Source organism: Panthera onca, chromosome A1 (genome assembly GCF_046562875.1).
Source record: "Panthera onca isolate mPanOnc1 chromosome A1, mPanOnc1 haplotype 2, whole genome shotgun sequence".
NCBI lineage: Eukaryota > Metazoa > Chordata > Mammalia > Carnivora > Felidae > Panthera > Panthera onca.
The window spans coordinates 110,812,597-110,840,448 of NC_138339.1; the positions used below are offsets into that span (position 1 = coordinate 110,812,597).

Here is a 27,852-nt window from a genome sequence, read left to right on the forward strand (position 1 = left end):
TTTTTTTTTTTTTTTCCCAATTTTGGGTATTTTGGGAAGATAATACTTTAATGTAGTTCAAAATTTACAAAGTATAATAGAGTATTTGCAATGAAAAAATCTCCATTCCACCTCTCTCCTCCAGCTACCCAGTTCCTTTCCCCAGAGGCTCCTAATAATTCTGAGCTTTTCACAGTGTCTTAAGAAATTGTGAACCTGAAAGTCTTTAGTTGGGGCAAACCCACTGCACTTGATATTCTTGCCACCATTCCCTTCCATTATACCGCACTGTATCATGGTGATGTTGTCTGCCTGGCCACTGCAGGATTTGTGTTTGTGACCCACTTGCTGTGGGAGTGTTTTGAGATCTCATGGAGCAGGAGGTGGAGGACTTCAACCTGGGTCCCAAGAATGTGGTGGGATCTGGTTAATGAGAAGAGAGAGGGTATTTCAAGTGACGAGGATAGCAAGACTGAGGCTATTGTTCAGAAATGTCTAAGTGGGCTTTCCTAGGAGAGGAGAGAGGAGAATGGCCTGACTGGAGAAATTTAAGGTCAGGAAGTCATAGGGACAAATTTGGTGCAGTTTCTTAAATATGTGGTTGTGGAGCAGACTTTAACTTTTAAAATTTATTTTTAATCGAAGTATAGTTGACATATAGTATTATGTTAGTTTCAGGTGTATGACATAGTGATGAACAGTTATATACATTACAAAATGCTTACCACGATTAGTGTAGTTATTCTCCGTCACCATACAGAGTTATTACAATATTATTGATTATATTTCTTCTGTACTTTTTATTCATGTCTTATTTACTTTATAACTGGAATTTTGTACCTCTTAATCTCTTTGCCTGTTTTACTAATTTCTCTCCCCTCTCCCCTCCAGCAAACACCAATTTGTTCTTCGTCTTTATGAGTCTGTTTTTGTTGTTGTTATTGTTCATTTGTTTTGTTTTTAGATTCCGTGTGTAAGTGAAATCATATGGTATTTGTCTTTCTCGGTCTGCTTTATTTCACTTAGCATAATACTCCTTGGGTCCACCTATGTTGTTGCGAATGACAAGATTTCATTCTTTTTTATGACTGGAAATCCATCCTTTCTTCCTTCCTTCCTTCCTTTCTTCCTTCCTTCCTTCCTCTCTTTCATCTTCTTTATCCATTTGACAGTTGATGGACAGTTGGGCTCCTTCCATATCTTGGCCATCGTAAATACTTCTGCAATAAACATAGAGGTGCATATATCTTTTTAAATTAGTGTTTTTGTTTCCTTCAGGTGAATACCCTAATATGGAATTACTGGGTCATACGGTATTTCTTTTTAATTTTTTGAGATACCTTCATGTAGATTTCCACAGTGGCTGCACCAGCTTACATTTCCACCAACACTGCACAAGGGCTCCCTTTTCTCCACATCTTCCCAACCCTTGCTGTTTCTTGTCTTTTTGATTCTAGCCATTCTGACTGGTGTGAGGTGGTATCTCATGGTTTTGATTTACATTTCTCTGGTGATTAGTGATGTTGAGCATCTTTCCATGTGTCTTTTGGACACTGGTTATGTCTTTGGGAAAATGTCTCTTCAAGTCCTTTGCCCATTTTTAGTTGGATTATTTGGGGTTTTTGCTACTGAGTTGTAGTTCTTTATATATTTTGGGTATTAACCCCCAATCAGATGCATCATTTGCAAATATCTGCCCCTACTTAATGGGTGGCCTGTTTGTTCTGTTGATGGTTTCCTTTGTTGTGCAAAAGCTTTTCAGTTTGATGTAGTCTCAAAAGTTTATTTATTTATTTTTTGTTTCCCTTGCCTGAGGAGGCATAAATATGTTGCTAAGGGCAATATCTAGGAAATTACTGGGACTTTAATCCATTTTGAGTTTATTTTTGTGTATGGTGTAAGAAAGTGGTTCAGTTTCATTCTTTTCACATGTAGCTGTCCAGTTTTCCCAGCACTGTTAATTGAAAAGACCACCTTTTCCCCCATTGTATGTTCTTGCCTCCTCTGTTGTCTATTAGTTGACCCTATAGGCTTGGGTTTATTCCTGGGCTGTCTTTCCTCTTCTTTTCATCTACATGTCTATTTTCATGCTAGTACCATACTGTTTTGATTACTATAACTTTGCAGTATAGTTTGAAATCTGGGTTTGTGATACTTCCAGCTTTGTTCTTCTTTCTCTAGATTGCTTTGACTCTTCAGAGTGTTTTGTGGTTCCATACAAAATTTAGGATTAGTTGTTCTATCTAGTCCTGTGAAAATTATCATTGGAATTTTAACAGAGATTGCATTAAACCTGTAGATTGCTTTGGATAGTATCAACCTTTAAAAAATTTTTATTTTAGGGGCGCCTCGGTTGGTCAGTCGGTTAAGCGTCTGACTTCAGCTCAGGTCATGATCTCACAGTTCATGAGTTCGGGCCCCACATCAGGCTCTGTGCTGACAGCTCAGGGCCTGGAGCCTGCTTCTGATTCTGTGTCTCCCTCCCCTCAGCTCCTCCCCTGCTCACACTCTGTCTCTCTCTCAAAAATAAATAAAGATTAAAAAAAAAATTAAAAAAAATTTTTTTAAAGTTTATTTATTTATTTTCAGAGAAACAGAGACAGCTTGAGTAGGGGAGGGGCAGAGAGAGAGAGAGAATTCCAAGCAGGCTCCCCATTGCCAGTGCAGAGCCTGATGTGTGGTGCTCGAACTCATGAAACCATAAGATTATGACCTGAGCTGAAACTGAGAGTCGGACGCTTAACTGACTGAGCCACCCAGGTGCCTCTCAACATTTTAACCATATTACCTTCCAATCCATGAGCATGATGTATCTTTTCATTTGTTTCTGTTGTCTTCAATTTCTTTCATCAGTTTCTTAGAGTTTTTAGAGTGTGTCTTTTACTCCCTTGGTTAAATTTATTTCTAGGTATTTTATTCTTTTTGGTTTTTGGCTGTTTTGAGGTTTATTTATAATATCCCAAATATATAGCAGTCTGTATTAAGTCTATGGTCACTTAAGTTTGAACACATTCTAAAAACCGACATTTATATTCTCCCACCTGTGTATTTTTTTCATTTCAGAATTGCCTTATACTTATTGGCCTTTTCTACTTAAAGAAGTTCCTTTAACATTTCTTGTAAGGCTGCTTTAATGGTGATAAACTCCTTTAACTTTTGTTTGTCTGGGAAATTCTTTATCTTTCCTTCAATTTTGAATGATAACCTTATTAGGCTGAGTAACTTGGTTATAGGTGTTTTCCTTTCAGCCCTTTGAATATATTATGCCACTCCTGTGTGGCCTACACAGTTTCTGCTGAAAAATGAATTGACAGCCTTAGGGAGTTTCTGTTGTTTATAACCACAGCTGACCCTTGAACAACACAGGGTTTGACTGCATGGGTCTACTTATACGTGGATGTTTTGCAGTACAGAATTATAAATGTATTTTTTCTTTATGATTTTCTCAATAACATTTTCTTTTCTCTAGCTTACTTTATTGTAGGAATGTAGTATATGACATATAATACACAAAATATATGTTAATTTGACTGTTTATGTTCATCGGCAAGGCTCTGGTCACTGGTAGGCTATTCGTAGTTAAGTTTTGGGAGAGTCAAAGTTAGACTTGGGTTTGGGGTGCATGAGGGCAGTGAGTGGGGTGTCATTGCTCCTAACCCCCACATTGTTTAAGGGCTTCATTGCTATTTTTCTGTTGCTCCTGTTAAGATTCTCTTTTTATTTTTAATTTTGGGCATTTTAATTATTAGGTGTCTTATTGGGACCTGGATGGCCATTTCTTTCCCCAGGTTAGGGAACTTTTCTTCAAATAAGTTTCTGTGCCTTTCTGTCTGTCTTCTCCTTCTGGGACCCTTATAATGTGAATGTTAGTATGCTTGTTGTACCAGAGGTCCCTTAATGTGATGTGGTCCCAGAGGTCCCTTAACCTATTATCATCAGTTTTTAAAATTCTGTTTTCTTTTTGCTCTTCAGCTTGGGTGTTCTCTCTTACCCCATGTTCCAGAATGCTGATTCGTTCATTTGCATCCTTTAATCTGCTCTTAATTCCCTCCAGTGTGTTTTTTATTTCAGTTATTGCGTTCTTCAGCTCTGGTGGTTCTTTTTTATATTTTATCACTTTGTTGAAGTTCTCACTAAGTTCAATCATTCTTCTCTCCAGTCTGGTGAACATCTTTATGAGCATTACTTTGAACTCTTTATCAGGTAGATTGCTTATCACTGTTGTATTTAGTTCTTTTTCAGAGGTTTTGTTAATTCGTTTGGAGTATATTCTTCTGTCTCCTCATATACACTTTGTGTGTATGTTTCTGTGAATGAGGTGGTTTGGGCTGGCTGTGTGCAGCCGGAGCTGGAGCGGGGTGGAGGACCCTGCAGAGGAGACGTGCAGGTGGGATGGCTGGAGCTAGAGGAGGCATGGGCCGGGAGGTTTCCCAGAGTGGACCATGTGGTAGCCCTTGTTGGGCTGGGTGGAGCTGGGACAGGGGTGGGTGGGGTGGCCACCTTGGCAGCATGGCTGGAGCTGGTGTGGGCCAGGGACCCTGCGCTTGCTGAGGCAGCAGGCTGGCTAGAATGCCTTGGCCCTGCCCCCCTCTGTGTTGTCAAGATAGGGGAGGAACAAAAACATGACCCTCACTGGCATCTCCAGCCTTCGAGAGAGTTTCAGCAGTTCCCGCACTGTTCCATGGGTGCTCTAGAGTTAGTAAACGGGATTCTTCCACTCAAAGTCTAGTTGCCCTTGAAACTGCTATTTTTGCTGTGCCCCAGGTTGTGCAAATCTGCTGAGAGCCCTCTGTTGCTATCCCTTCCTTCTGCAGTTTATAGTGTGTGGGGGTGGTGGTGGTGTTCTCATCATCACCTTGTCTCTGTCTCTCCTGCCCGTTCTCTGTGTGGTCCCTCTATCCTTGGGTGTGCAGAAGCTGTTCACTGACCCTCAGTTCTTTAGGAGCAATTGCTGTACATGTAGGTGTAGATTCCGTTTGTCTCTGGGATGAGGTGAGTTCGGGGTCTTCCCATGCTGCCGTCTTGGATCTCTCCCTTCACCCCTTTGCATTTAGAATCTATACTGATGTTTAGCATTTTCTTTTATTGAGGTCTGGAGTCTAACTCTTACCTTTGTCAAGGCACCTGTCAATCTGTAAGTCCTTGCAGTTCTTCAAATACATCTGCGGTTAGTGAACATCTAAATCTTTAGGATTTTTCCTATATAAAGTCTCTGGGAGCTTAGACCCTCTGGAGCTGGATGAGTATCTCAGAGTCTCTGTACCCACTCCTCCCATAAAAGTCAAGAATGAATGTCCAGGTTTCCATGTTATAGTTGTGGGGTACTGATAAAAAACATATACTGGACATTTCACCTTTTTTGCTGCCAAACATTTTAAGCTCCTTTTCTGTTTTGTGAGATTCCCTGTTTTTGTGAGCCTTGGAGGGAAGCAGAGCCCTGTCTTCCTTGTAGAAGCCGAGGTAGGTGAGATTCTCCGTCTTTCAGCAGTTAGGGTTCAGGGACCTGTCCTGCCCTTGGCGGTTGATACACTCCTACCTACGACTTTGAATGTCAAGTGAGAGATGTGAAGGGGAAGGGACAGCTTAGAATTTCTTGTGACAGCAGTGGTGGCCTGCAGGAGCAAGGGCAGAGCACATAGAGGCAAAGGCATGCAGAGGCCATGGTGTCAGCCGTCGCTCTCTCACTAGACTGTCCCTTGTGGTTCCTGCTCTGTGTGCTGCTGTGGCTTCCTTTCTCCCTAGCACTTTTTTTCCCCCTTTCTGATGCTAGTTCTCCAGCTCTCCCTCCTATTGATTTTGTAACCTACTTGGATATTTTCAATTTTTTTGTGTCTGGTTAAATTAGTCAGAATTGGTTTTTGCAACCAACAACTCAAACTGATACGACAGGCAGTGCCTGTTGAAGGAGCAAAACTGGGGAATTGTTTTGGGCAGAGGAAACAGTGCCATGATTATGGTGTGTATATAGACTGCCCAAAAGGTAAGCAGCAGTGCAGTCTGTCCCAAGCTGTGGGGATGGATTCCACCTGAGGACCCTGGCAGTCCCTGAGGTGCAGGAGCAGAATCCACTAAAAATAAGCTGTAAGCTGGTTCCACTAAAAATAAGCCGTAAGCTGATCTCTGCCCTGGGGCAGACAGTTCTATACCAGGCTCAGCTCATCCTGAGGTTACATTATCGCTGCCCTCTTTGGATGTAAAATGTGCCAGGGAAAGTAGGTGTGTTAAACAGAGTATTGAATAGACTGTCTTGACTTATGAAAAGCATCTACTGGTTACTGATAAACTTTTGTGGCATCCTCATTTTTAGGCTTTTTGGTGATTACCTCAGGTTAATTTCGAACCTATGTTTTATCTTTCTACCCTGGCCATTCATGTGTGGTCATATTCTTGTGTTTCATGTTTTGTGTCATGTTTCTTTTTCCCTTCACTTTGTATTTGTTTCACCCACTTGGTCTTTAATTCTTTTTTCCTTTAATCCTTACCCAAGTTTCTTTCCTATGAATTCATGATGCCTCGTGACTATAATTAATAGAGAATGGAGTTTCATCAGTAGAGAATCCAGAAAAATCAGTGAACATAACCTACTGAACACTCCCCTTAGAAGAAGAGAAAGGTATTTTGGCCAGAGAAGGTAGATTGAACAGGAGTTCTTTTTTTTAAACTTTTTTTTTTAATGTTTATTTATTTTTGAGAGAGAGATAGATCGAGAGCGAGCAGGGGAGGGAGAGGGGGAGGGAGAGAGAAAGGGAGACAGAATCGCAAGCAGGCTTCATGCCATCTGCACAGAGCCCGATGTGGGGCTTGAACCCATGAACCATGAGATCATGACCGGAGCCGAAATGAAGAGTTGGATGCTTAGCCAACTGAGCCACCCAGGCGCCCCAGGAGTAGTTCTTAAATACTCTGACCTCAAAACAAAATGATCCCATGGGGATCCATCAGTTTTTCTCAGTTAACCCCAGGCCAGAAGTTTCTGAGAAGAGTGGGAACTTACCTTGAGGTGCAGGCTGTAAGAGTGACTTGTGAGGGCTGTGGAAGGGTGGGGCAGGCCACTCTCTGAATTTGATAAGCCTGCAAACTAGCAGTGGGAGAGGCCTGACAGGTGTTTTATGGGAGTGTCAGAAAGCATAGTCTGTTTCACCGTTTTTGTTTTTTAATGTTTATTTATTTTGAGAGTTCATGTGCGAGCTGCTGAGCAAGCAGGCTCTTCACTGTCAGTACAGAGCCTGACATGGGGTTTGAACCATGAACTGTGACATCAAGACCTGAGCTGGAGTCAGATGCTCAACCGACTGAGCCACTCAGGTGCCCCTGTTTCAGTGTTTTTATGCAACTGGTGTCCAGTCAGCATTTCACCACTTGCAAAATACTTCTGGGTTCTTTTTGGTGTTGGTCCTTGTTTGTTACGGTCCTTGTTAGTTAGATCCTCAGGTGTGCTGCTTGTTGCTGTCCTCTTTTTGCTTCCCTTACTCTTCTCAGGCATCTAGGAGTACCTACTTTATGCCAGGCACAGTGCTAAACACTTTGGATGCATGACCCATGCTTCAAAGAGTTCCATTTTAGTTAGGAAGACTGATAAATCTGAATTCATTATCACAGATGCCATGATTAGGGTGTGTTATAGGAGGACTGAGGAATCAACTTTGCTTGTGTACGTCAGAGAATATTTTGCCCAGAAGTGATGCTTGGGTTCAGTCTTGATGTGTCCGTGGGTGTTTGCCAGGCAAGGGAGAGGGTCAATCAGGGTGGAGGGAATTGCTTATAAAAGTGGTCATCACAAGTGAGCTTGAAGGATATAAGACCGTGGAAGGTGTTATTAGGAAGGGTGTGGTGGAAGATAAGGCTGTGAAAGAATTTGCTGTTATCTGTGTCCCTCACACCTGACACAATGCCTAGTATTCATTGAGAAAGAAGTTCAAAGGTTAATAAGGTCCCTTTAAACTGAGAAGTTAAGCAATAATCACTCCACCTGTTCCTGAGTCTGAGTGGCTCAGTCTTTTCCCACATCAAGTGAGCTGCAGTTAAGTATAATTGTGAAGTCAGTAATGGAAGGACTGTAACAAACACACTGGAGTGAGACAGGCCTGAGTCTGTTAGTTCAAGTCTCTGAGAAGAGAAGGAGATGCCATGATGGGGCTAGATGTGAAAGGAAATTAACGCTAGTATTTGGGGCCTGTCTGGAATGGTTGAACGGGGAAGGGAGCAAGGGGCTGGGACTCTGATGCAGGTCTGATCTCTGGGAAAGCAGAGGGGAAAGAATTGGGCAGGAAGGACCTAAGATGATAGGGTGCAGTTCTGAGAAAGTCTTGGCCAGGTTGATGGGGAGTCCTTGGACAATAGTTGCTTTCTAGAGGAGTCCTATGTCTTCTGGTTGAATTGGCCCAGCTCCAATACCCACCGTGTACTCACTGAGGTGCTGGAAGCATTGTGGCAAAGCCTGAAAGGCACAGCGGTTGGAGCCTGGGGACTGTCTTGGAGGCTGTTGGCCTCTTGAAGGGAGGTAGGGACCGTGCACCTCCATGGCTGGCATAGTCAATCACTTGTGCTGCACACATCTGCTTCTCTTTGCGTGGGCATGGGACTTTCCTCCTGAGACGACATGCAGGAGATGGAAATTACTGAGAAGAATATATCCCTTGTTGCCACAGCTGGTCTTAGGGCTACAGCTTGTCCTCATCCTCTTTCTTCTCCTCTTGCCACTGTAAAGTTCCTCACCCTCAGCTATCACCTTGACAAGCTTTGGGTGTGTTACCTCATAGTGTGACCCCAAAGTTCATTCCTGAAAGTGTCTGGACCTTTGACAACCATACACTTCTCAGGCTGATGTTTCTGTCCATACCCATGTACAGTTACAGTGGGACAAGGAAGTACCAATAGGTGCCATAGGTGTTCTTTTTTTGTTCTTTTTTTTTTTTTTTCCAATATATGAAATTTGTTGTCAAATTGGTTTCCATACAACAAGGTGTTCTTGCCCCCACAGGTGAAGGGCAGCCCACCCTCCTCCTGCTGGTCAGGATCAGTTACCCCTACCATGACAGCAGCCCCTCTTCTTGTCTCTGCTCCTTGCTGCAAGGAGTCTAAAGTGTACTTGCTATGTCTCCTGGCAGGAATACTTGTTTCTCTTTTGGGAACAGGACCTCTAACTGCAGAACCAAGAGTTGTGGGGATGGGTCACTGGGAGGGATGGTCAGTAGGGCTCTTCTTACTTCCACTCCTTGATCCTGGGCCGTGTACTCTTGCGGATATGGGACATAACATCATATTAAGTCCTGTGACTTAATTTATATATTGTTCCACTGTCCTGTATGTCCAGCTTATCTCCAGTACAACAGTCTTGATTACTGCAGACATATAATAACTCTCAAAATCAGTTAGTGTAAGTCCTCCAACTTTGTTATTTTTCAAAATTATTTTGACTATTCTAGTTCTTTTGCTTGTCCACATAAATTTTAGACTCTCCTTGTGCATTTCTATAAAAATTTCGTCAAAATTTTTAATGATATTGTATGGACTCTATAGATCAATTCGGGGAATTTGACAAATTAACAAAATTGAGCCCTCCAAATCACGAACATAGCATAGCTCTCAGTTCATTTAGGTCTTTAATTTCTCAGCCGTGCTTTGTTGCTGTGCATGTACTTATGCTGCACAAGTTTTGTTAGATTTAGATCTAAGTAGTTCATGTTTTTTGCTGCTATTGTAAATAGTGGTGACTTTCTTTGTAGATCTCACACATTTCTTTAAGTTATAGATATTATATTTTCTTCTGTTGTAAATGGAATTCATTTTCTAAATAGTTATTGCTAATAAGGTAAGAGTGTCTTTCAGACCAGATCACATTTCTCCCTTCCTTAAAAAAATCTTATTTGATCCTTTACTCATAATGGAATCTTTATTCATATGGAATAAGGAACGATTTCTGATCTCAGAGTTCATGGCTTCCTTAGTTTGGCAACTGTTCCAGCTTCATCTTTTATTCTCATTCCCTCAGTTACTTTATGTTTCTGATATACCTTTAAGCAGTTTTTGTGAAATATAGTCATTTACGGTTTTTCAGCATTTACACAATACTGTACTATATACCACTACTGGTCCTGAACAATACATTGAATGGGTACAGAGGACATTGGAGCCCAGCAAATTGCTACTGGTTTGCCTAATGCATGGGTTTCTTGGAAACCACAGTCTCAGAGAGGTCAGCTCCTATAATCACTTTCTGCCTGGCTTTTCTTGTACAGAGGCTTAGGTGACTAAGGCAAAGAGGCAAGCTGGCAAAAGCTGTAGATGCTGCAAATTTCTGCTGATGCTAAAGAAACAATTTTAGCATATGTAATGGGAAGAACTTTGTTAGTGCATTGTGTCATTTATGACTCAAATTTATTAAGATTTATAAACTATGTTCTCCTTGCAGTTTAGATGCCCTAGAATATTTTAATTGATTGATTAGTTAATAAATTCTAATTTGTTTTAAGTAAATTTGTCAAAATAAATTAAGTTCTGGGATAGTTTATTACTATTTATTTTATTTTTAGTGAGACAGATGCATGAGCTGGGGAGTGAGGCAGAAGGAGAGAGGGAGAGAGGGAGAGAGGGAGAGGGGGAGGGGGTGAGGGAGAGAGAGAGAGAGAGAGAGAGAAAGAGAATCTGAAGCAGGCTCTATGCTCAGCACAGAACACGATGCAAGGCTTGATACCATGACTCTGGAATCATGACCTGAACCAAAATCAACAATTGCATGCTCAACCAACTGAGCCACCTAGGCACCCCAGAATGGTTTATTTTTAACTGCTTTTTTTCCAACCAAAATTTGGCAATACAGGTAAGACCTGGATTGTTGTTGTGTTGGATGATTAGCTGGTGCTGATTCCTTTTCTGGTCTCATTTTATTCAGTGTACAACTAGATCATTTCTAAGAGACTATAATTTTGGAATCCATGATCATAATGCTAGAATTAAATTTAGAATTTTAAAAGCAAAGACCAGTATAACCCACTGGAGGGAGCTCTGCTCTTTTTAAATGTTGTCAGTTGTATTTAAAATATATGCCATAGGTGAGTGTATAAACTATCTGAATGGTTTATATAAGAATAGTAAACACCTGTTCACTGACAATTTGCATTTTCTTCTCCAAGAGATCATCACTATCCTGCCTTATGTGTTAATCATTTCTTTGCTTCTCTCTATTGTTTTAACACTTATCCTTGGATCGTTTTGGCTCCTGAAATATTTTTCTCTGCTTTGAAATTTATATAACAGATATCAAACAGTATGTATTCTTTTCTGACTTTTAGTTCTCATGATTTTTGAGATTCATCCATGTTGGTGTATTTAATTATAGTTAAGGAATTTTCTCAGCTACTTTATATTTTATCAGTATACCACAATCCATTTATCTCTTCCTTTTCCAATGAGATTTGGGTTGCTTCCAGTTTTTTGCTTTTATAAGCAGTGCTGCCATGAACATTTATGGACTTGTCTCCTTTTGTACATGTGTAAGAGTTTCTTTAGGCTAACCAGAGTTACATAGAGTGAAATTAGTTTAGAAGATACTGCATATTTGTTCACCTTTACTAGGTAATGCCAACATAGCATAGCGGCTATGCTAAGTTTTATCCAGTAGTAGAAAACATTTGATATTGACTGACTTGATCTTTTGCCAATCTGGTAAGTATGAAATGCTGTCTTGTTGTGATATTATTTGATTATTGATGGATCAAGTGTCTTTTATATGTTTATTCATCATTCCTGGTTCCACATCTGGAAATGCCTGGTTCATGTGTTTGCCCTTTTTCTATAGGATTTTTTTTCTTATATGTTTTTAGGAGTTAAAAAAAAAGTATATTCTGGATATTAATCATTTTTGTCAATTATTTGGATTGATAAAATTTTTGTCAATTATTTTGTCAATTATTTGGATTGCAAAGATCTCCTTTTTTTCATTTTATTGTGTCTTGATAAGCAGAACTTTTTTTATTTTAATGTAAGTGAATGTGTCAATCTTTTTTTAATAGTTTATATTGTTTTAAAGTTTTTAAAATATTTATTTATTTTTGAGACAGAGATGGGGGTGGTGGCGAGCACAAGCAGGGGAGGGGCAGAGAGAATGGGAGACAGAATCTGAAGCAGGCTCTAGGCTCTGAGCTGTCAGCACAGAGCCCAACATGGGACTCGACCTCACGAGCCATGAGATCATGACCTGAGCCCAAGTCGGGTGCTCAACTGACTAAATCACCCAGGCGCCCCATTTACTTTATGGTTTTTGTATCTTGCTTAACAAGAGTCCTTTTATTACTGAAAGTCAGAGAGATATTTTCTTATATTGTATTCTAAATTTTAAGGTTTTTACCTATGATTTTTATTCATGGTGTGAATTTGGGATTGTTCTGGTATTCTCATTCTGAGAAACAACCTTTCTCAAACATTAGTGGCTTTAAGCATTTTATTCTGCTCATAATTTTGTGTCAAGAATTGAGCAAGAGCACATCTGGCAGTTTGCCCATTACCCATAAAGCATCAGTTGGGCTGCACAATTCACTTCCAAGAAGACTTCTTTCTCTGCTCAGAGTTGTGGTTGGTGCCTTTGTGCTTCTTGGCCCCTCTCTCTTTTCTCATGAGATTTGATTGTATCGGGCATCTTCACATGGGTTATACTTTTCATGACGATGGTGTTAGGGTGGTCACTATTCTTATATGGTGGCTGGCTTCCAAGAGGTTATGTCCCAAGAATGAGCATCCCAAGAGCAAGTATTTGCTTGCAATAGGCTAAAAGAGGAAATTTACAATAGGCTAAAAGAGGAAACTGCCAGCTAGGTAAGGTCTATTCCTGGAATCAGCAAAGTTTCACTTCTGCCATATTCTATTTGTCAAAGCAGCCAAAGGGCCTGTTCACATTCAAAGAGGTAGAGAAATCATCTCATCCTGTTGAATATTTGACCTCATCAAAGTTACATTGAGGAAGAGTCACACTGGAGAAGAGTCACATTGGGGAAGGATGGGCAATACTGTTGTGGCCATTCTTGCAAAATACACTTTGGCCACAATGGCATTCATTGGCAAACTGCATTCATCCTCTGCATCATGACTCTCTAAATTTGTCCCATTATGGCATCACATAAAACAATGTTAGCCCATAGCACTTCTAAAATGCAGTTGAACATGTGTCTGCCATTCCTTGATTAGGGCCCAGTTCTGCTTCCTGTGAGTGATGGTACATGGTTCCTGGCTCTTCCCCCTAGAGACTTGTCTCTGCACACTTAGTCCTTTTTCCTTTTCCATAAAAAATGGCTCATGTTTGCAGTGAAATAACTTTCTGATAAACTTCCTGCTTACAGAAGCTTGAGATTCTTGACTGGTTTTTTTGCATTTTGAACTGTTCACTTTTTAGTCCAAGTGGATGGTGATTCTGCTAGTATTAGTGTCTTAAAAGTGCTGTGGCTTTTCTGTGAATTTTATTTTGATTTATTCCATTAGACAAAAGTCACACAAGTGTCTTTGAAACAGGCTCTTTTCTACCTGGGCTACTTATAAGTCTGCCATGATATAACACCTTCAAGATTCTTAAACTCTAACTTTAACCAAGATGATCTATAAGGTACTGCCTTAAATCTTTTTAAGGTTATAGTAAAAGTCTTTTATAGCCATGCATGCAACTACCCAAGGACCATGTCTTACTAGAAACATCTTGAATTTGATATTGGTTGTAAGGCCATTTTACTTTGAGAACCTTTTGTTGAGAGAGACTGGGGATGAGAAATAGTTTTGTTTATGAATCAAGTCATAGCTCTTTTATGTTTCCTTTAAATTCTGCTTAAAATTTGAAGTGGTCCTTCTTTAGTTTATCTTTGTCCGTCCATACCTGGTTATCAAGACTGAAAGAGACTGGTTGGCACTTTCAACATTCATCTTGGAAAACTCCTTATCCAAATCCACCTTTCGTATTTTCCATGTCACTGCAGGGGACAATTTTGACTGGAATTGTTGCCACTAGGCAACATGGGTCTTTCCTATACCTCCAACCTCAGCCTTCTCACAGCCCTTCCACGTTCCTGTAACAAGTCTCCCTGAGGCTCTTCAGAGGTCCACTGACTGCCTGTTCTGATATAAATAAATTTCTGTTCAGCTTATCTGTTGTTGTGTAACAAAACTATGCCCAAACACAGTGGCTTAAGACAGTTGTTGTTTTTACATAATTTTGTGAGTCAGGAGTTTGGAAAGTCTTAGCTGGACATTGGCTGGGACTGCTGAGGCTGGAAAATGGACCTCCATGATGACCTCTGCATGCACAAGTCTGGAACTGCCATATACTTGACCTCAAGTTTCTTTCCATGCAGTGTCTCATCTTCTAGGACCTCTTTTTGATGCTTAGGTGCCTCGCAGTATTCTGGTCTCAGAGTACTCCCCCTTCTTTACATGATGGCTAGTCTATATGAGGGAGCTTGGGAAGAAGAGTGGAAGCTCTTAGAGGCAGGAAGGGCATTCCAGGCCATTTTAAGGCTAATGCCCAGAACTGGCACACCCCCCCCCCCCTTTTTTCACACTTGAAGTATAAAATTTATTTCTTAATGATCTGAAGCAAATACAGGCTGTAGAACTGGCACCCTCTTACTCTTGCCATCCTAGTTACCAAAGTCCTTGGAGGGAGTCTCACCCAGAACCAAAAGAGTAGAGAAACACACTCTGCCTCTTGATAGAGTGGTGGCAATACCACTTGCAGAGAAGGATGTGGGAGGGAAGTGCCTTTGTAAAATATCTTTGGAGGTGCAGTCTACAGCAGGGGTGCAATTTCACGTTTCCCATGTGTGAAACTCTTGGACCAGAACTCTTTATTGAACAGTCCATACATTCTCACTGATCTGTAATGTCTGGTCTGCCATAAACCAGGTTTCTAAATAAGTGTGTATGTTTGTTTTAGATTATCTGGGCCCATGATTTTCCACTGGGGGCCATTTTGCTGGGGACAATGTCTGGAAATATTTTTGGTTGTCACACTTGGGAGGGTGTGCTACTAGCATCTAGTGGGTGGAGGCCAGGGATGCTGCTAAACAACCTATGGTACACAGGATAGCTCTCCACACAAGATTATCCAGCCCCAAATGTCAATAATGCTGAGGCTGAGAATCCATAGTCTATGCCATCAGTATAGCCCTACCATATTATCTTAATTAGCCTTGATAGCTGGTAGGGTAAGTCTCCTCACTTTGTTTTTCTTCTTTAAGAATGTCTTGATTGTTTTTGGCCTCTTGCATTTCCATGTAAACTTAGAATCAGTTTATCATATTTCATAAAAAACTTTATATTCTAATTAGAATTTCTCTGTAAGTGTATGTCTTCATGAGGAATATTTACATTGCCATTTTGCTGTTGAATATTGATATTGAATCTTATTTACCAATATGATACATCTATCAATTTACTTCATTAATGTCTTTCAATAAAGTTTTGTGATGTCCTTATTAAAGGGCTTACACATCTTTTGTGCAAGATGGTTTGTTCGCATGGCCAGTTAGTTGTGAGTCTTTTAATAAGTTGCTTTCCTCTTTTGGGCCTTGATTTCCATAAGTAAAGAACGTGACAGTTGGATTAGATCATCTGTGACAGCCTTTGAAGCCTGAGAAGACATGATTAAAGTGTTAGAATTAAATGGAAAACTTTCAATACACACAATAAAAACAGTCCATGAGAGGGAGCTCTTCTGCATTTCATCTCTGGCCAGGTGGCTGCAAAGACACCACATCTGTTATTGATCTTCCCAGGGCATCTTCTCAGGGCAAAGGCAGAAAGTGACTCCCTGGTATCACTTCAATTACAGTTCTCCACTTAGGAACTGCTGCTGTGGGTTTTGGAAGCTATTACTTGTTTCAGGGTGTGGGAATACAAGAAATGCATTTTGAACCCAGGAGGACATTTATGGATCATCCAATTTAATCCCTTTGTTTGACAAATGAATAAACTTATAGACACTGTTATTTTCCAGAGGACACAAAGACTGTTCCGGAGAGAACTAGGGCTGGAGCACAGGTCAAGTTTTCACAACTTTAGTTGACAGAGTTGGAGGGATAAGCAGTGGGTGTTAGTGGTGGGGTGAGAGTAGGGATGGTGTTTAAATTTTTTTTAATGTTTATTTTTGAGAGAGGATGTGTGAGAGAGAGAGAGTGAGGGGAGGAGCAGAGAGAGAGAGAGAGGAGAGTATCCAAAGTGGGCTCTGCACTGACAGCAGAGAGCCTGATGTGGGGCTTGAACTCATGAATTGTGAGGTCATGACCTGACCTGAAGTCGGACGCCTAACCGACTGAGCCGTCCAGGCACCCCGGGATGGTGTTTAATTTTTAAAGAACTGAGAAGTGGGTGATCTCCGAATTCCCTGGAGACAATTTGCTACACCACACATGTGTTTGAATGTGAGAGTGTTTATGTGTACCTGAGTGTGTGCCTACGTGCTGTATGTTGGCAGTAGGACTTGTGTTACGATTGTTGGCTTCTTAGAAATAAGCTGGCTTAAGTAAAAGCCAGCCTTTACTTAAGGAGTAGGGGCAACTGTGTGGCTCAAGCAGTTAAGTGTCCAACTTTGGCTCGGGTCATGATCTCACTGTTCGTGGGTTTAAGTCGTGCATCTGGCTTTGTGCTGACAGCTAAGAGCCTGGAGCCTGCTTCGGATTCTGTGTCCTTCTCTGTCTGCTTCTACCCTGCTCGCACTCTTTCTATCTCTCAAAAATAAATAAAACATTAAAAAAAAGAAGTAGAGTAACTTTTATGGGCTTTAGAGATTTAATTTATATTTTGGAATTGTTTGAAAATGCCTGTCTTTTAACTTGATTAAAAAATTTAAGCTTTCAGTTTATTTATCTTTAATTTGATTTAATGATTTCATTTTTTTCTCATTGACTTTTCAAATAAAGCATAGTCATTGCATATTTTTTTTTCAGAGAAGATGAAACTTATCTTCATTAGCCATCACTTTTTTTTTTAATGTTTATTTATTTATTTTTTTTGAGAGAGAGCGTGCAAGTGGGGCATTGAGAGGGGGAGACACAGAATCCGAAGCAGGCTCCAGGCTCTGAGCTGTTAGCACAGAGCCGGACTCAGGGCTCAAACCCAGGACTACAAGATTATGACCTGAGCCAAAGTTGGATGCTTAACCAACTGAGTCACCCAGGTGCCTCTAGCCATCCCTTTCAAGTCTATTGTGACTATTTTTGAAATGTTGCTTCATAGTGCTTATTACTTGTGATTCTTCTGATTCACCTCAGTACAAACTTTTTTGGTAAACTATAGGCATTTGAAAACTATTTCTGTCTTCATTTGCCTTAGGAATAAGATCTTTCTAGTTTATTTGGATTATTTTTCCTACAGGTATCATGGATAAGATTTTAAACCTTTATTTTGGCTTAAATAAATGAAAAGTAAACTACCTACTGACTTCCATGTCAACATGAAGAACTAGAGATCTTGTGTTACCTTTTCAATGTCCTGCAGCCTGTCTTTTTCTAACAAACTAACAAGAACAGTTACTCTGAGGAAAGTATGTATTTAGTTACCTTTCTATTGTTGTTTATCAGGTATGGCCTAGACTGATTTAAGGAGAGTTAGCGTATTTAGGCTTCTCTGTGTTGGTCCAAGGAGTGATGTTGCCAGTGACTTGGCGGTATGGGGACAGAGGAGGGGATCAAAAGGCAGAAGGACACTGGGCAGCTTTCACCTCCTCCAGGACTGAGGCTTCCATCTCACTGTGAAGTGTTCCATATTCAAGGGAAAGAGGATTGATTAATCTTCTTTTGAAATAGTTATAAAAATGAACATTAGGGTAAAAGATTCTTGTGCTGATATGCTCTTCCTCAGCAAGTAGCGCTGAGCATTCATTGGTCCATATTTTCTTTTGCATACGTACCACCTAGACATTTCAGAGAGTTGTGAGGTACTAAGGATTTCCAGCTGGGTGAAAGAACTGGCTTGCTCCAGCAGTCCATTAAGAACATCTTTATTCGTGAAAATCACTTGATAAGAGAACAAATTTTATTTATTTATTTATTGAATAATGTGTCACAGGTTTGATTCCTGTTTTTCTTCATAAATGTTTTCTAGTAGACATAATGAATGAATTTTGAAAAAAGTCGTATGTTGGGCCTAGTGAGCCATGTGTAATAATTTGAGCATTCATACTCTGATTGATAGTGAGAATTCCATTATCTGAAGTTTGGAATTATTACATAAATTCTCAAGGACAGAAGAAATGGGGGTTGTTGTTAAAATATCTGTGTCTCCCATTGACTGAAATAATAGAGATTTCCTTCTTGGTTTTTAGATTTCCTCCTTCCTCACCCCTGAAACCATATCCAAAGAAGCCTACATACCAAAAAGATGCTATAAAATTTCCAGAATGGAATGACCCCCCACCAGGGACTTCACAAGAGAACATCCCAGTGAGGCCACTTGTGATGGTAAGTGTGTTACTAAAAGAGTGGGTGGGATGGTCCGGGTGGAGTGGGGCGATGGTGGTGGCAGTGGCTGGGGGCGGGTCTAGCAGCTACCAGAAATAGGATATGATCTGTGAACCACCAGCCTTAGTCTTTTTTCTACTGGTCCCTTAGGAACAATGGTCTGAAAGTACTTTAAAATATCTTAGGTGTCCGTAGCTGAGAGAACAGTGACAAGGAAAGATTAGCTGTTGAACTCTTGCCTGTTGAGGCTTTGGCATATATATGGTACCTATTTTCATATGTTCAGAACAAGCAGGTTTATGTGACAACTCCCTTATAATCTCATTCTCTTGTGTTCTAGAATTTACTCTTCTCCCTCTTTGTCTCCTGGATTTTGTTCTATTACTAGTTGAGAGTGAGAAGGTTAGGATGTGAAGTATTGTGGAATGACCCCTGACACTATAGATGATCAAAGGTAGATTCTATTAGTTTTGGAAAACCTAAGCTTATTGTTGAATAATCTAATCTTTTTGGTACTCTTTTTCATTAAAATATTCCCAGTAGAAAACTACCATGATTGAGACGATGCTAAAACATAAAATACAAAGAAAAACTTTTATATGGCAGTTTTTAAGAATTGTACTCACACCAGTGTTTTAAGTTAGTCTAGTCCAATAGGACTAGATGTCCAGTTCATACGTTTGTTTGCGAAGGTAGGATGTACATATTTTTAGGCAATGTAATTAAAAGAAAAAACACTGGGGCGCCTGGGTGGCGCAGTCGGTTAAGCGTCCGACTTCAGCCAGGTCACGATCTCGCGGTCCGTGAGTTCGAGCCCCGCGTCGGGCTCTGGGCTGATGGCTCGGAGCCTGGAGCCTGTTTCAGATTCTGTGTCTCCCTCTCTCTCTGCCCCTCCCCCGTTCATGCTCTGTCTCTCTCTGTCGCAAAAATAAATAAAAAAAAAAAAAAAAAAAAAAAAAAAAGTTGAAAAAAAAAAAAGAAAAAACACTTATTTTTTAAAGAGATTGTATTTTCAGTTTGAAGAGAATAGCTAAGAAGCTTAGGCTTTATCAAAGATAATTCTAGAAAGAGAGTGGCACCAGTAACAGAAATAAGGACTCCTTTAAGGACTTGCAGGTTTGTCAGGATGGTGATGAATTTGGTTTTAAATATGATTGGTGATAAACCGGGCTTACCTTAAATGGAAGTGTCTCATAGGCAGATGGAGATAATGATCCTGGAACTTAAAGGCAAGATCATATTTGGAAGTCATTAATTACTTTATTTATTCAACAAAGATAATATTGAATCAGCGTCTACTGTGTGCCATGAATTGTGCTAGGCTCCACAGACACAGTAATATGTGATACAGTTTTTACTCTAAAAAGGCTCATAGTCTAGTGAAGCATACAGTACCAAAATAGATAACTAGAAAACAGAGTCAAGTGACTTAGGGTATTTGAGGACTTTTAATTAATTCCTAACAAGGAGTACTTAATTGAGGTCTAGTTGATAGTTTCTGTCCCAGAGAAAATTAGAATATAAGTTCCATGAGATCAGGTACATTTTTTTCTTTTAACATTTGCATTTTAAACATCTGATATGACCCCATTGGCAGAGTGGCTATTCAACAGACATTTTTTTCATTATAAGGTCTTCAGTGTTGTTTATACAAAGGAGATAAAATCCCGTAAATTAATATGTATTTATGTCATCGATAATAACTACTTTCCTTTTCTATTCCACTTGGTTCTATGAAGTTGTAATATTCCTGGTATCACCTGCAGAAGACCAAATGCTCATTAGCATACTTTAATGCTCTAGTGACAATGACTTCTGTCTTTTCTTGTCATTTTCTAATTTTTCAGGAGCCCTGAAGTGGTAGACCGATGTCCTAGATTCATCAACCATTTTAACCCAAAGCTTATCCTTTCCCGGGTTGAAATGCCCAGAGTTTAAGAGACCCCCAAAAACGAACCACCAGAGTCCAGAGTCAAAGCTAAGCAGCAAGGGTCATTTATTGCAGGTTCGAACCTGGACCTCTGCGCCCCCGTTGCCGGTGACGCCAAGAGGCCCTGAGAGAGGTTTTTACACCCCTTTTATAGACAGGTACAAACAAGTCATGGGGAAATCAGGAATTTTCCACAGTTACAGAGCTGCGATTGGTTGGTGTTTAAAGTTGGACACTTAACAGTATTCGATTGGTTCCTGCCTTTAGGTCAGACCACAACTGGGGGTACGGGTATCACAATGATTGATCAGGAATACACGGATGTGCCAGGCAACAATGATTGATCAGGAGTACACGGATGTGCCAAGTAACAATAGTTGATCAGGAATATACGGATGTGCCAGGCAACAATGATTGATCAGGAATACATGGGCGCGCCAAGCAATTGTACAGAAGCGGAACAAGCTGGTTAAGCTTGGTTAGGTTTCAGTTTCCCGTAACTTAAGCTTTTAAGTTTCAATTTTCTCAGGCCTCTCAGGGTCATCTGTACCTGTATTTGTTTTGATACTTTTGTCTCGCCTTCTCTTTCTTATACATCCCCCTTAATTCAAGTGGTAGAGGTTTGAGCTCCCTGCTCATTGTAATTCCAGCAAAGCTTAGGCTGCTACCTCTTGAGCATGGTTCACAGGAAGAATGGCAGAGCAGGATCTGTGTCCCCACTCGGGCCTTGGTGTAGGTTTTAGAATGATGAGGTTATTAGTCAATAAAGAAATGTCATCTTTCTTAAAAAGAACTTCAGCTCATCATTTATTTCTATTTTACTTTCCCTGTTTCTATCTTTGCTTCCTCTTTGCTCGGTGGTTTTTTTATCCTGTCTTTTCTCTTGCCTAGCTACTTACACAGATAAAAAATAAAATACTAAAATGAAACCATTGTGTTTGCTGAGGGGCAGAACAGTATGGAAAGTAAGATTGTGCACTCTGGAGCCAGTCGACCGGGTTTGGATCTTGGCTCCTCCATTTACTATTTATTTGGACTTGTTTCTCTGTTTTAGTCCTTGTGTTTGTGTCTCAGTTTTCTTATTGGTGAAACTGAGATGATAATAGTACCTTCTGAGGTAGGCTTGTTGTGAGAATCAGGTGAGTTCATATCTATAAAGTGCTTAGAATGGTGTCTGGCCCACAGGTAGTCAGTAACTGTTAACTGCTTTTGCTGTAATTCACTTATTCAATAGAATTGTTTTCAGGCAGAGATGAAAAAAAAAAATCACCCATGATATCATCCAGAGAGAATTAATATTAACATTTTTCTTCTGTATCCTTTTTTCTGTGCACATTTTTACCTCCAAAAGGAGATCATGTTGAGTTTTTTGTGGCCTGTGTTCTTCACTTACAACAATGTTTTGCTTCTTTTTTCATGTTACTATTAAAAAAAATTTTTTTTTTAATGTTTATTTATTTTTGAGACAGAGAGAGACAGAGCATGAACGGGGAGGGTCAGAGAGAGAGGGAGACACAGAATCCAAAGCAGCCTCCAGGCTCCGAGCTGTCAGCACAGAGCCCGACGCGGGGCTTGAACTCACAAACCGCGAGATCATGAGCTGAGTTGAAGTTGGACACTCAACCGACTGAGCCACCCAGGCGCCCCATCATGTTATTATTTTAAGTTTATTTATTTTGAGAGAGAGAGAGAACAAGTGTACAAGCAGGGAAGGGACAGAGAGAGAAGGGGAGGGAGAGAGAGAGAGAGACAGAGAGAGACAGAGACAGAGAAAGAGAGAAAGAGAAGAGAAGAGAAGAGAGAGAATCCCCTGCAGATTTTATACTGTCAGAACAGAGCCCAATGAGGGGCTTGGACTCATGAATCGTGAGATCATGACCTGAGCCAAAATTATGAGTCGGATGTTTAACCAACTGAGTTACCCAGTCACCCCCTTTTTCCATGTTTTTAAACATTTGACATCATATTTAGTATCTGTATCTTGTCTAACATAAAAGCAATATAGTTTATGTATCTAGTCCCTTACTGTTAGTATATACCATGTTTCTAGTTTTCTGGTAAACAATGTAATGAGCAATGTCTTTACAGATAATTAGTTGAGTATGTCCATGGTATTTCTTTAAGATAAGCTTTTGGAGACGCCTGGGTGGCTCGGTCAGTTAAGCGTCTGACTTTGGCTCAGGTCATGATCTCACGGTTTGTGAGTTCGAGCCCTGCATCGGGCTGTGTGCTGACAGCTCAGAGCCTGGAGCCTGCTTCAGATTCTGTGTCTCCCTCTCTCTCTGACCCTCCCTCGCTTGTGCTCTGTCTCTCTCTGTCTCTCAAAAATGAATAAATGTAAGAAAAAATTTTTTTTATAAAAGGTAACTTTTGGAAGTAGATTTTTTTGTGTGTGTGTTGCCTAGTGGCAGTTTTTTTAAATATGAAATTTATGGTCAAATTGGTTTCCATACAACACCCAGTGCTCATCCCAACAGGTGCCCTCCTCAATATGCCTCACCCACCCTACCTTCCCTCCCACCCCCCATCAACCCTCAGTTTGTTCTCAGTTGGAAGTAGATTTTCTAGGCAAATGCAACAATTTACATGCCTGCCTTCAAAAATGAACACCTAATTTAATTTAGATACTTAAAAAAAATTCACAAATCTACACGGTCTTCGACTTTCTTTTGTAATTCAGTAATTCTCTAAAAACAAAATCATAAAACAACTTTCTGGCTCCTTTCATCCAAATTTATAAGATTTTTCTGTAATGATACTTTTGTAAAAAACTATTACAGAAAATCTTTATAAGTGATTTCTTACATGTTTTGTCTGTAAAACCTCAATGTTTCTCTTTGTGATTATAAAAAGGAAGTTTTAAGAATTAAACGTTTAGTAGACTATGTGAGAAAGGAGATACTAAGAATGTTGAACTGGTAAAGCTGTGTGGCTTTGAGCAAATTATTTAAGCTCTCTGAATTTTAGTTTTTCTTCCTACTGTCTCAGTTTTCCGGGGAGCTCTTATTTTTTCTGCCTTCTGCAGTTGCCTAAGATCTGGGGGCTGCTCTTTAAATTGTACTTATTTGATTTTTGCTTATAAAAAATAGAGAGTTCTTGAAAGTAATAGACTTTAATTTTGTTTTAAACAGTCACTCGGTTTGGACAGCGTGTGAATATGGATAGGTATTTTTTTTTTTTTTTTTTTTTGGATAGGTATTCTTTGACTTAATTTTGAATTAATACAATTTTATTTCATGGCTACCTCGTTGATTAGTTGAAATTCCCACAGGAAAAAAATAGCTAGTCAATGTCATGTTTATTGCTATAGTTCTTTTGCAATTTACAAATACCCACTTATAATATGACCTGATCTTTAACAGTTATACTTCTCTGCAGTCAGTACAAAGAAAGTTAGTTTATATTTCTAGTTATTATTTTAAATCAAATTACAAATAACCAAGTCAAAGAAATTTCTCATACTACTGCCTGTTGAAATATTTATTCTCTTTTTCTTTCTACTCTCCCCCAATTAGAACTCTGAGATGTGGTTCAAGCGTCACAGTATTGCTATTGGAGAGGTGCCGGCCTGCCGTCTTGTCTACCGCAGACAGCTGACGGAGGCCAATGTAGAAGAGATATGGAAGTCTATGACATTATCATAGTATGTGCATTTGATATTAATGAGAACTTTCAGTGTTTTTTTTTTTTTTTTTTTTGTGGTTTGCTTCTCTACTACTCTCTGCATATTTAATTTTCTGAAATTATGTATTAAAAGCTTAACTTTGCATTATTTGCAGCTATGCTGCTTAGCGAACATAATTTAACTGAATTCTGGGAATTTTCTCTTGTCATTTATAGGACAGTTAAGAATAGAAGTTTAAAAGTTCTTCAACTTTCTAGTAACACTGAAGTTTTATGTTTAATGAAACACAGTGGTACATTTCATCTCCTAGATAGTTGCTGTACTATAGGTAATTAAGGTAAATGATGTTACAAAGCATTTTCGTTCCCTCACAAACATGTACTAATAGCAGTTTCTCATCATTGGGTAAGCTATTTTCTGTTTTTATCGTATCTTATGAAATGTTTTTCCTGGCATTGAAGGTGTTATATTAAATTAGTGAAGCAACATGTTAATGACCCAAGGATCTTTTAAATTTCTTTTGTCATATTTAGTTTCTAGCCTTTTTGCCAAAGATTGTATAAAATGCCTAAAAGCAGCACATTTTGAAGATTGATCTTTTACATGCCGGGTTTTTGGGTAATAATGATTTTTTAAAAGTAATTAATTATCATATATCTTTTCAGTTTACAGAAAGTCCTTGGCCTGGATTCTTTGGAAGAAGTCTTAGATATTAAACTGGTCAACTCCAAGTTTATCATCCATAATGTATATAGTGTGAGCAAGCAGGGAGTTGTCATCCTTGATGACAAGTCAAGTAAGTACATAAAAACCACTGTGGTCCCATTTGATCCACTATGCTGGCTGCACAGCTCCCTCAGCTTCTTTTTGACCATTCCTCAAACCCTCAATGAAGGTACCTCCTCATTATGTATAGCCTTCTCTCACTTTCATGCCTTTTAAATGATTGTGTGCATAAAGGAGATGTCATGGAAGGTCAAAGCCTCAGCACAGTCCATCCAGAGGCTAGTTCAATGTTAGTCACACTGGGCATTAAGTGGTTCTATATTATTCACAGAAAATCCCTGAAAAGTAGGTAAGTTTAAGACCTGAGTGCTTAAGTCAGTTAGAACTGGGTCTTGGAGAGATTAATTTTAGGTTTCAGGTGAGTTTGACTGATTTTAGGTTCTCCCCGACCTTTTCATTATGGCGTCTCTGTGGTAGATTTTCCAGAATAGTCTTGGTTTATGTCTTTTTTTTTTTTTTTTTAATTAATAAGGGTAGTTCTGTAAATGCTGAAGGTGCTTCAATTTTTTTTATACCTTTTATTCCAAGCCAGTTTACAAATCAGGAAAAAAAGACATTAGGCAGCTGCCTATCCTCTTTTTTTGTTTGGAAAAATAAGGTCATGGTACCCATGGTGGGCCAGAATCCCCTAACTGATTTACTGATTTTAAAGCTTACTTCGCTTGGATCAGGGATGGACCAGAATTAGATGGGTTTTTTGAACAGTTCTTCCTTTACTTCCAACCCTTGGTCCTGGAAATAGCTGGAACTAGAATGACCTTTGGATGTGGGAAGATGGTGTAGTACTTTTGGGTTTTTATAAATTATTATTAAATTTAGAGCTGGAGTCTCCTGGGCAACAAGATGGAACTCTACCAGAAGGAGCCTCAGCAGCTGTGAGAGGGGAAGAGGTTTTTCTAGGCCATGTTTCCTGACAGGAACAGAATGTGTCATTGAAACTTGAAACACTTCTTTCATATAGTCTCTGTATCGGGAATGATGGACATTAAGGAAACAAACGAATTTGTGACCTTGTGAGTTGTCAGGTTAATATCAACATATAAAATTAACTTACATAGAATGATGGAGGTATTGCCTTTGAAATACATCTAAAATCCTTCCACATTCTTTGAGTGCAGCAAACATGAATACTTTTACCTACCAGTTAGATGACCAGTCATCTTTTGTCTTATCAAGTTCTTCAGAAAGAAGAGCCTCAGGTTCATTAGATCTAACACAGTTCAGCCAGTATCCTTGCAGTTTTTAGAAAGTGGAGAAGGGGAAGCATGAGTGATGGTCCATCTCATCAGAGGTCCATCTCATCAGAGGAGGGGAGAGACTCCAGAAAAAAGGCTCAGCTGGGACTTTTTGTAGCCGTGTTAACAATTATTATTTTAAGACTGTCCTAAAAGGAGTAGCCTATATTAGTATGTCAGTAGCACTTTCTTGCCCTGAAACATTTTGAAAATTGAAATGTGTAAAATGATACTTATATTGGACATTGGACATACAGAATTTACCTTTTTTTTTTTTTTTTTTTTAGCTGTTTGCTGAACTGAATTCACAAATACAATTGATAACTAATATTTTTGCTTTTTCTGTTTTTTCTTTTCCTTCTTTAATTCCTAGGATAACTGATTTGTTAGTTTGCTTCTTTGGAATAAACTGTCAGATGTCTACTTTTCACCAAAGCTTCAACAGGTGCATCTTATCCTTAGAGAAATTTGTAGGCATGATTTATAAAAGCATATTGGAACACTGCTGCAAAAGAAAAATTTCCATGTTTTTAAAACATTCGGCTATATTCATAGGTGATTTGTGGTTTGCGATTAGCAGATAGGTTTCATATTATTTGGGCAAGTTATATATTCTTATGATACTATGTGTGTATATAATTCTTTGAGTTATATGCAGTTGAGTAAAATATCTTCTTTTTATTTTCATTTCTCTGCAGAAGAACTTCCTCATTGGGTACTGTCAGCTATGAAGTGTTTGGCAAATTGTAAGTACTAATTATCCTCCAGTTTTATGAGATTAACAGAAATTAGTGCCCTGAATTAGAAAATATTTTTGCTCAATGGCCTGAACATTGATTTGACACCTGTGAGACTGGCAGTTAATTATTTTGGGACTTGTGTGCTTTTAGTGATGAATTTGTGACTCGGTGAAATGGCTGAGTTATAGAACATTTTTAAAGGTATTTTGTGCTTCTTTTTTCTAGTGCATATAATCACACTACAGATTTACCCATACTACTACTTCTGACTGCTTCATCACAGTAAAGAAAAATTAGTAGTATTGAATATAATATTGTACAGATAGCTGCCTGTTGACTGTTTACACATTTTTATTTCTAAAGCATGTATTTTATTCCTAAAACATATATCCCTAAATATGCCCTATATTTACATCTCCATTTGCTCAGCAGATCCTATCTACTATTGGCTTTTTATAGGGCACCAGTTGAAGTGGGAAAGAAATATTTTAGACTAGTCTGACTGATAAGCAGGCTGGTTTGGAAGGAGAAGAACTTGGCGTGCAGAGAAACAAGAAGGGATGTTTCAGTAATTGGATGTAAAATGAAGGGGCCTGGATCACAATGGTCCTTCTGAGGATTTTCATAGGCACCCACAGTCCATTTCACAGGCATGTGATATCCACATCATCGGATGCTGTAGGCACTGTGAAAAATGTATTATAGTATCCCACTAACATTGCCCTTTTTTTCTGGGGATTTTTTAGAAGGGTTAACCCAAAGAAGGGATTCTAATAGTTAATGGCTTAACCCAAACAAGTGATTTTAATGAGAAGAATTCTAGTTCTTTTGCTAATAGTGGTGATATTTGGTCTATGAAGCCTTTAAGCCTCACAGATGGCCTGAGAGAGGTACCTTTTGGGTAGAACTAGCATGTACAGAGACAGGTATAATAAAATTATGAGTTAGTAGACCCTGAATGATTTATTTAATTGATGTTAGTTTTGTTTGATTATAGAATGAAATTAAGATAACCAGGCAGTTTACTGTAGGTAATTCCAGTCATAATATGTGGACAATGATTATATACTATCATTCTGAATATGAATACCAATTATTAGCTTGTATGAAGCCCAAGGTTCTC

At 39.3% G+C, this 27,852-nt stretch overlaps 1 protein-coding gene across 2 annotated transcripts in view; it reads left to right on the forward strand.

The window, feature by feature from the left end:
- Positions 1–27,852, forward strand: part of DEPDC1B (DEP domain containing 1B) — an 86,094-nt gene that overhangs the window by 17,681 nt on the left and 40,561 nt on the right. For both annotated transcript variants that reach the window (XM_060635728.2, XM_060635729.3), the window contains 4 exons: positions 18,278–18,413; positions 23,859–23,986; positions 24,634–24,764; positions 26,688–26,735. In XM_060635728.2, the coding sequence (XP_060491711.1) occupies positions 18,278–18,413; positions 23,859–23,986; positions 24,634–24,764; positions 26,688–26,735 (443 nt within the window). The remainder of the gene's footprint in view (positions 1–18,277; positions 18,414–23,858; positions 23,987–24,633; positions 24,765–26,687; positions 26,736–27,852) is intronic.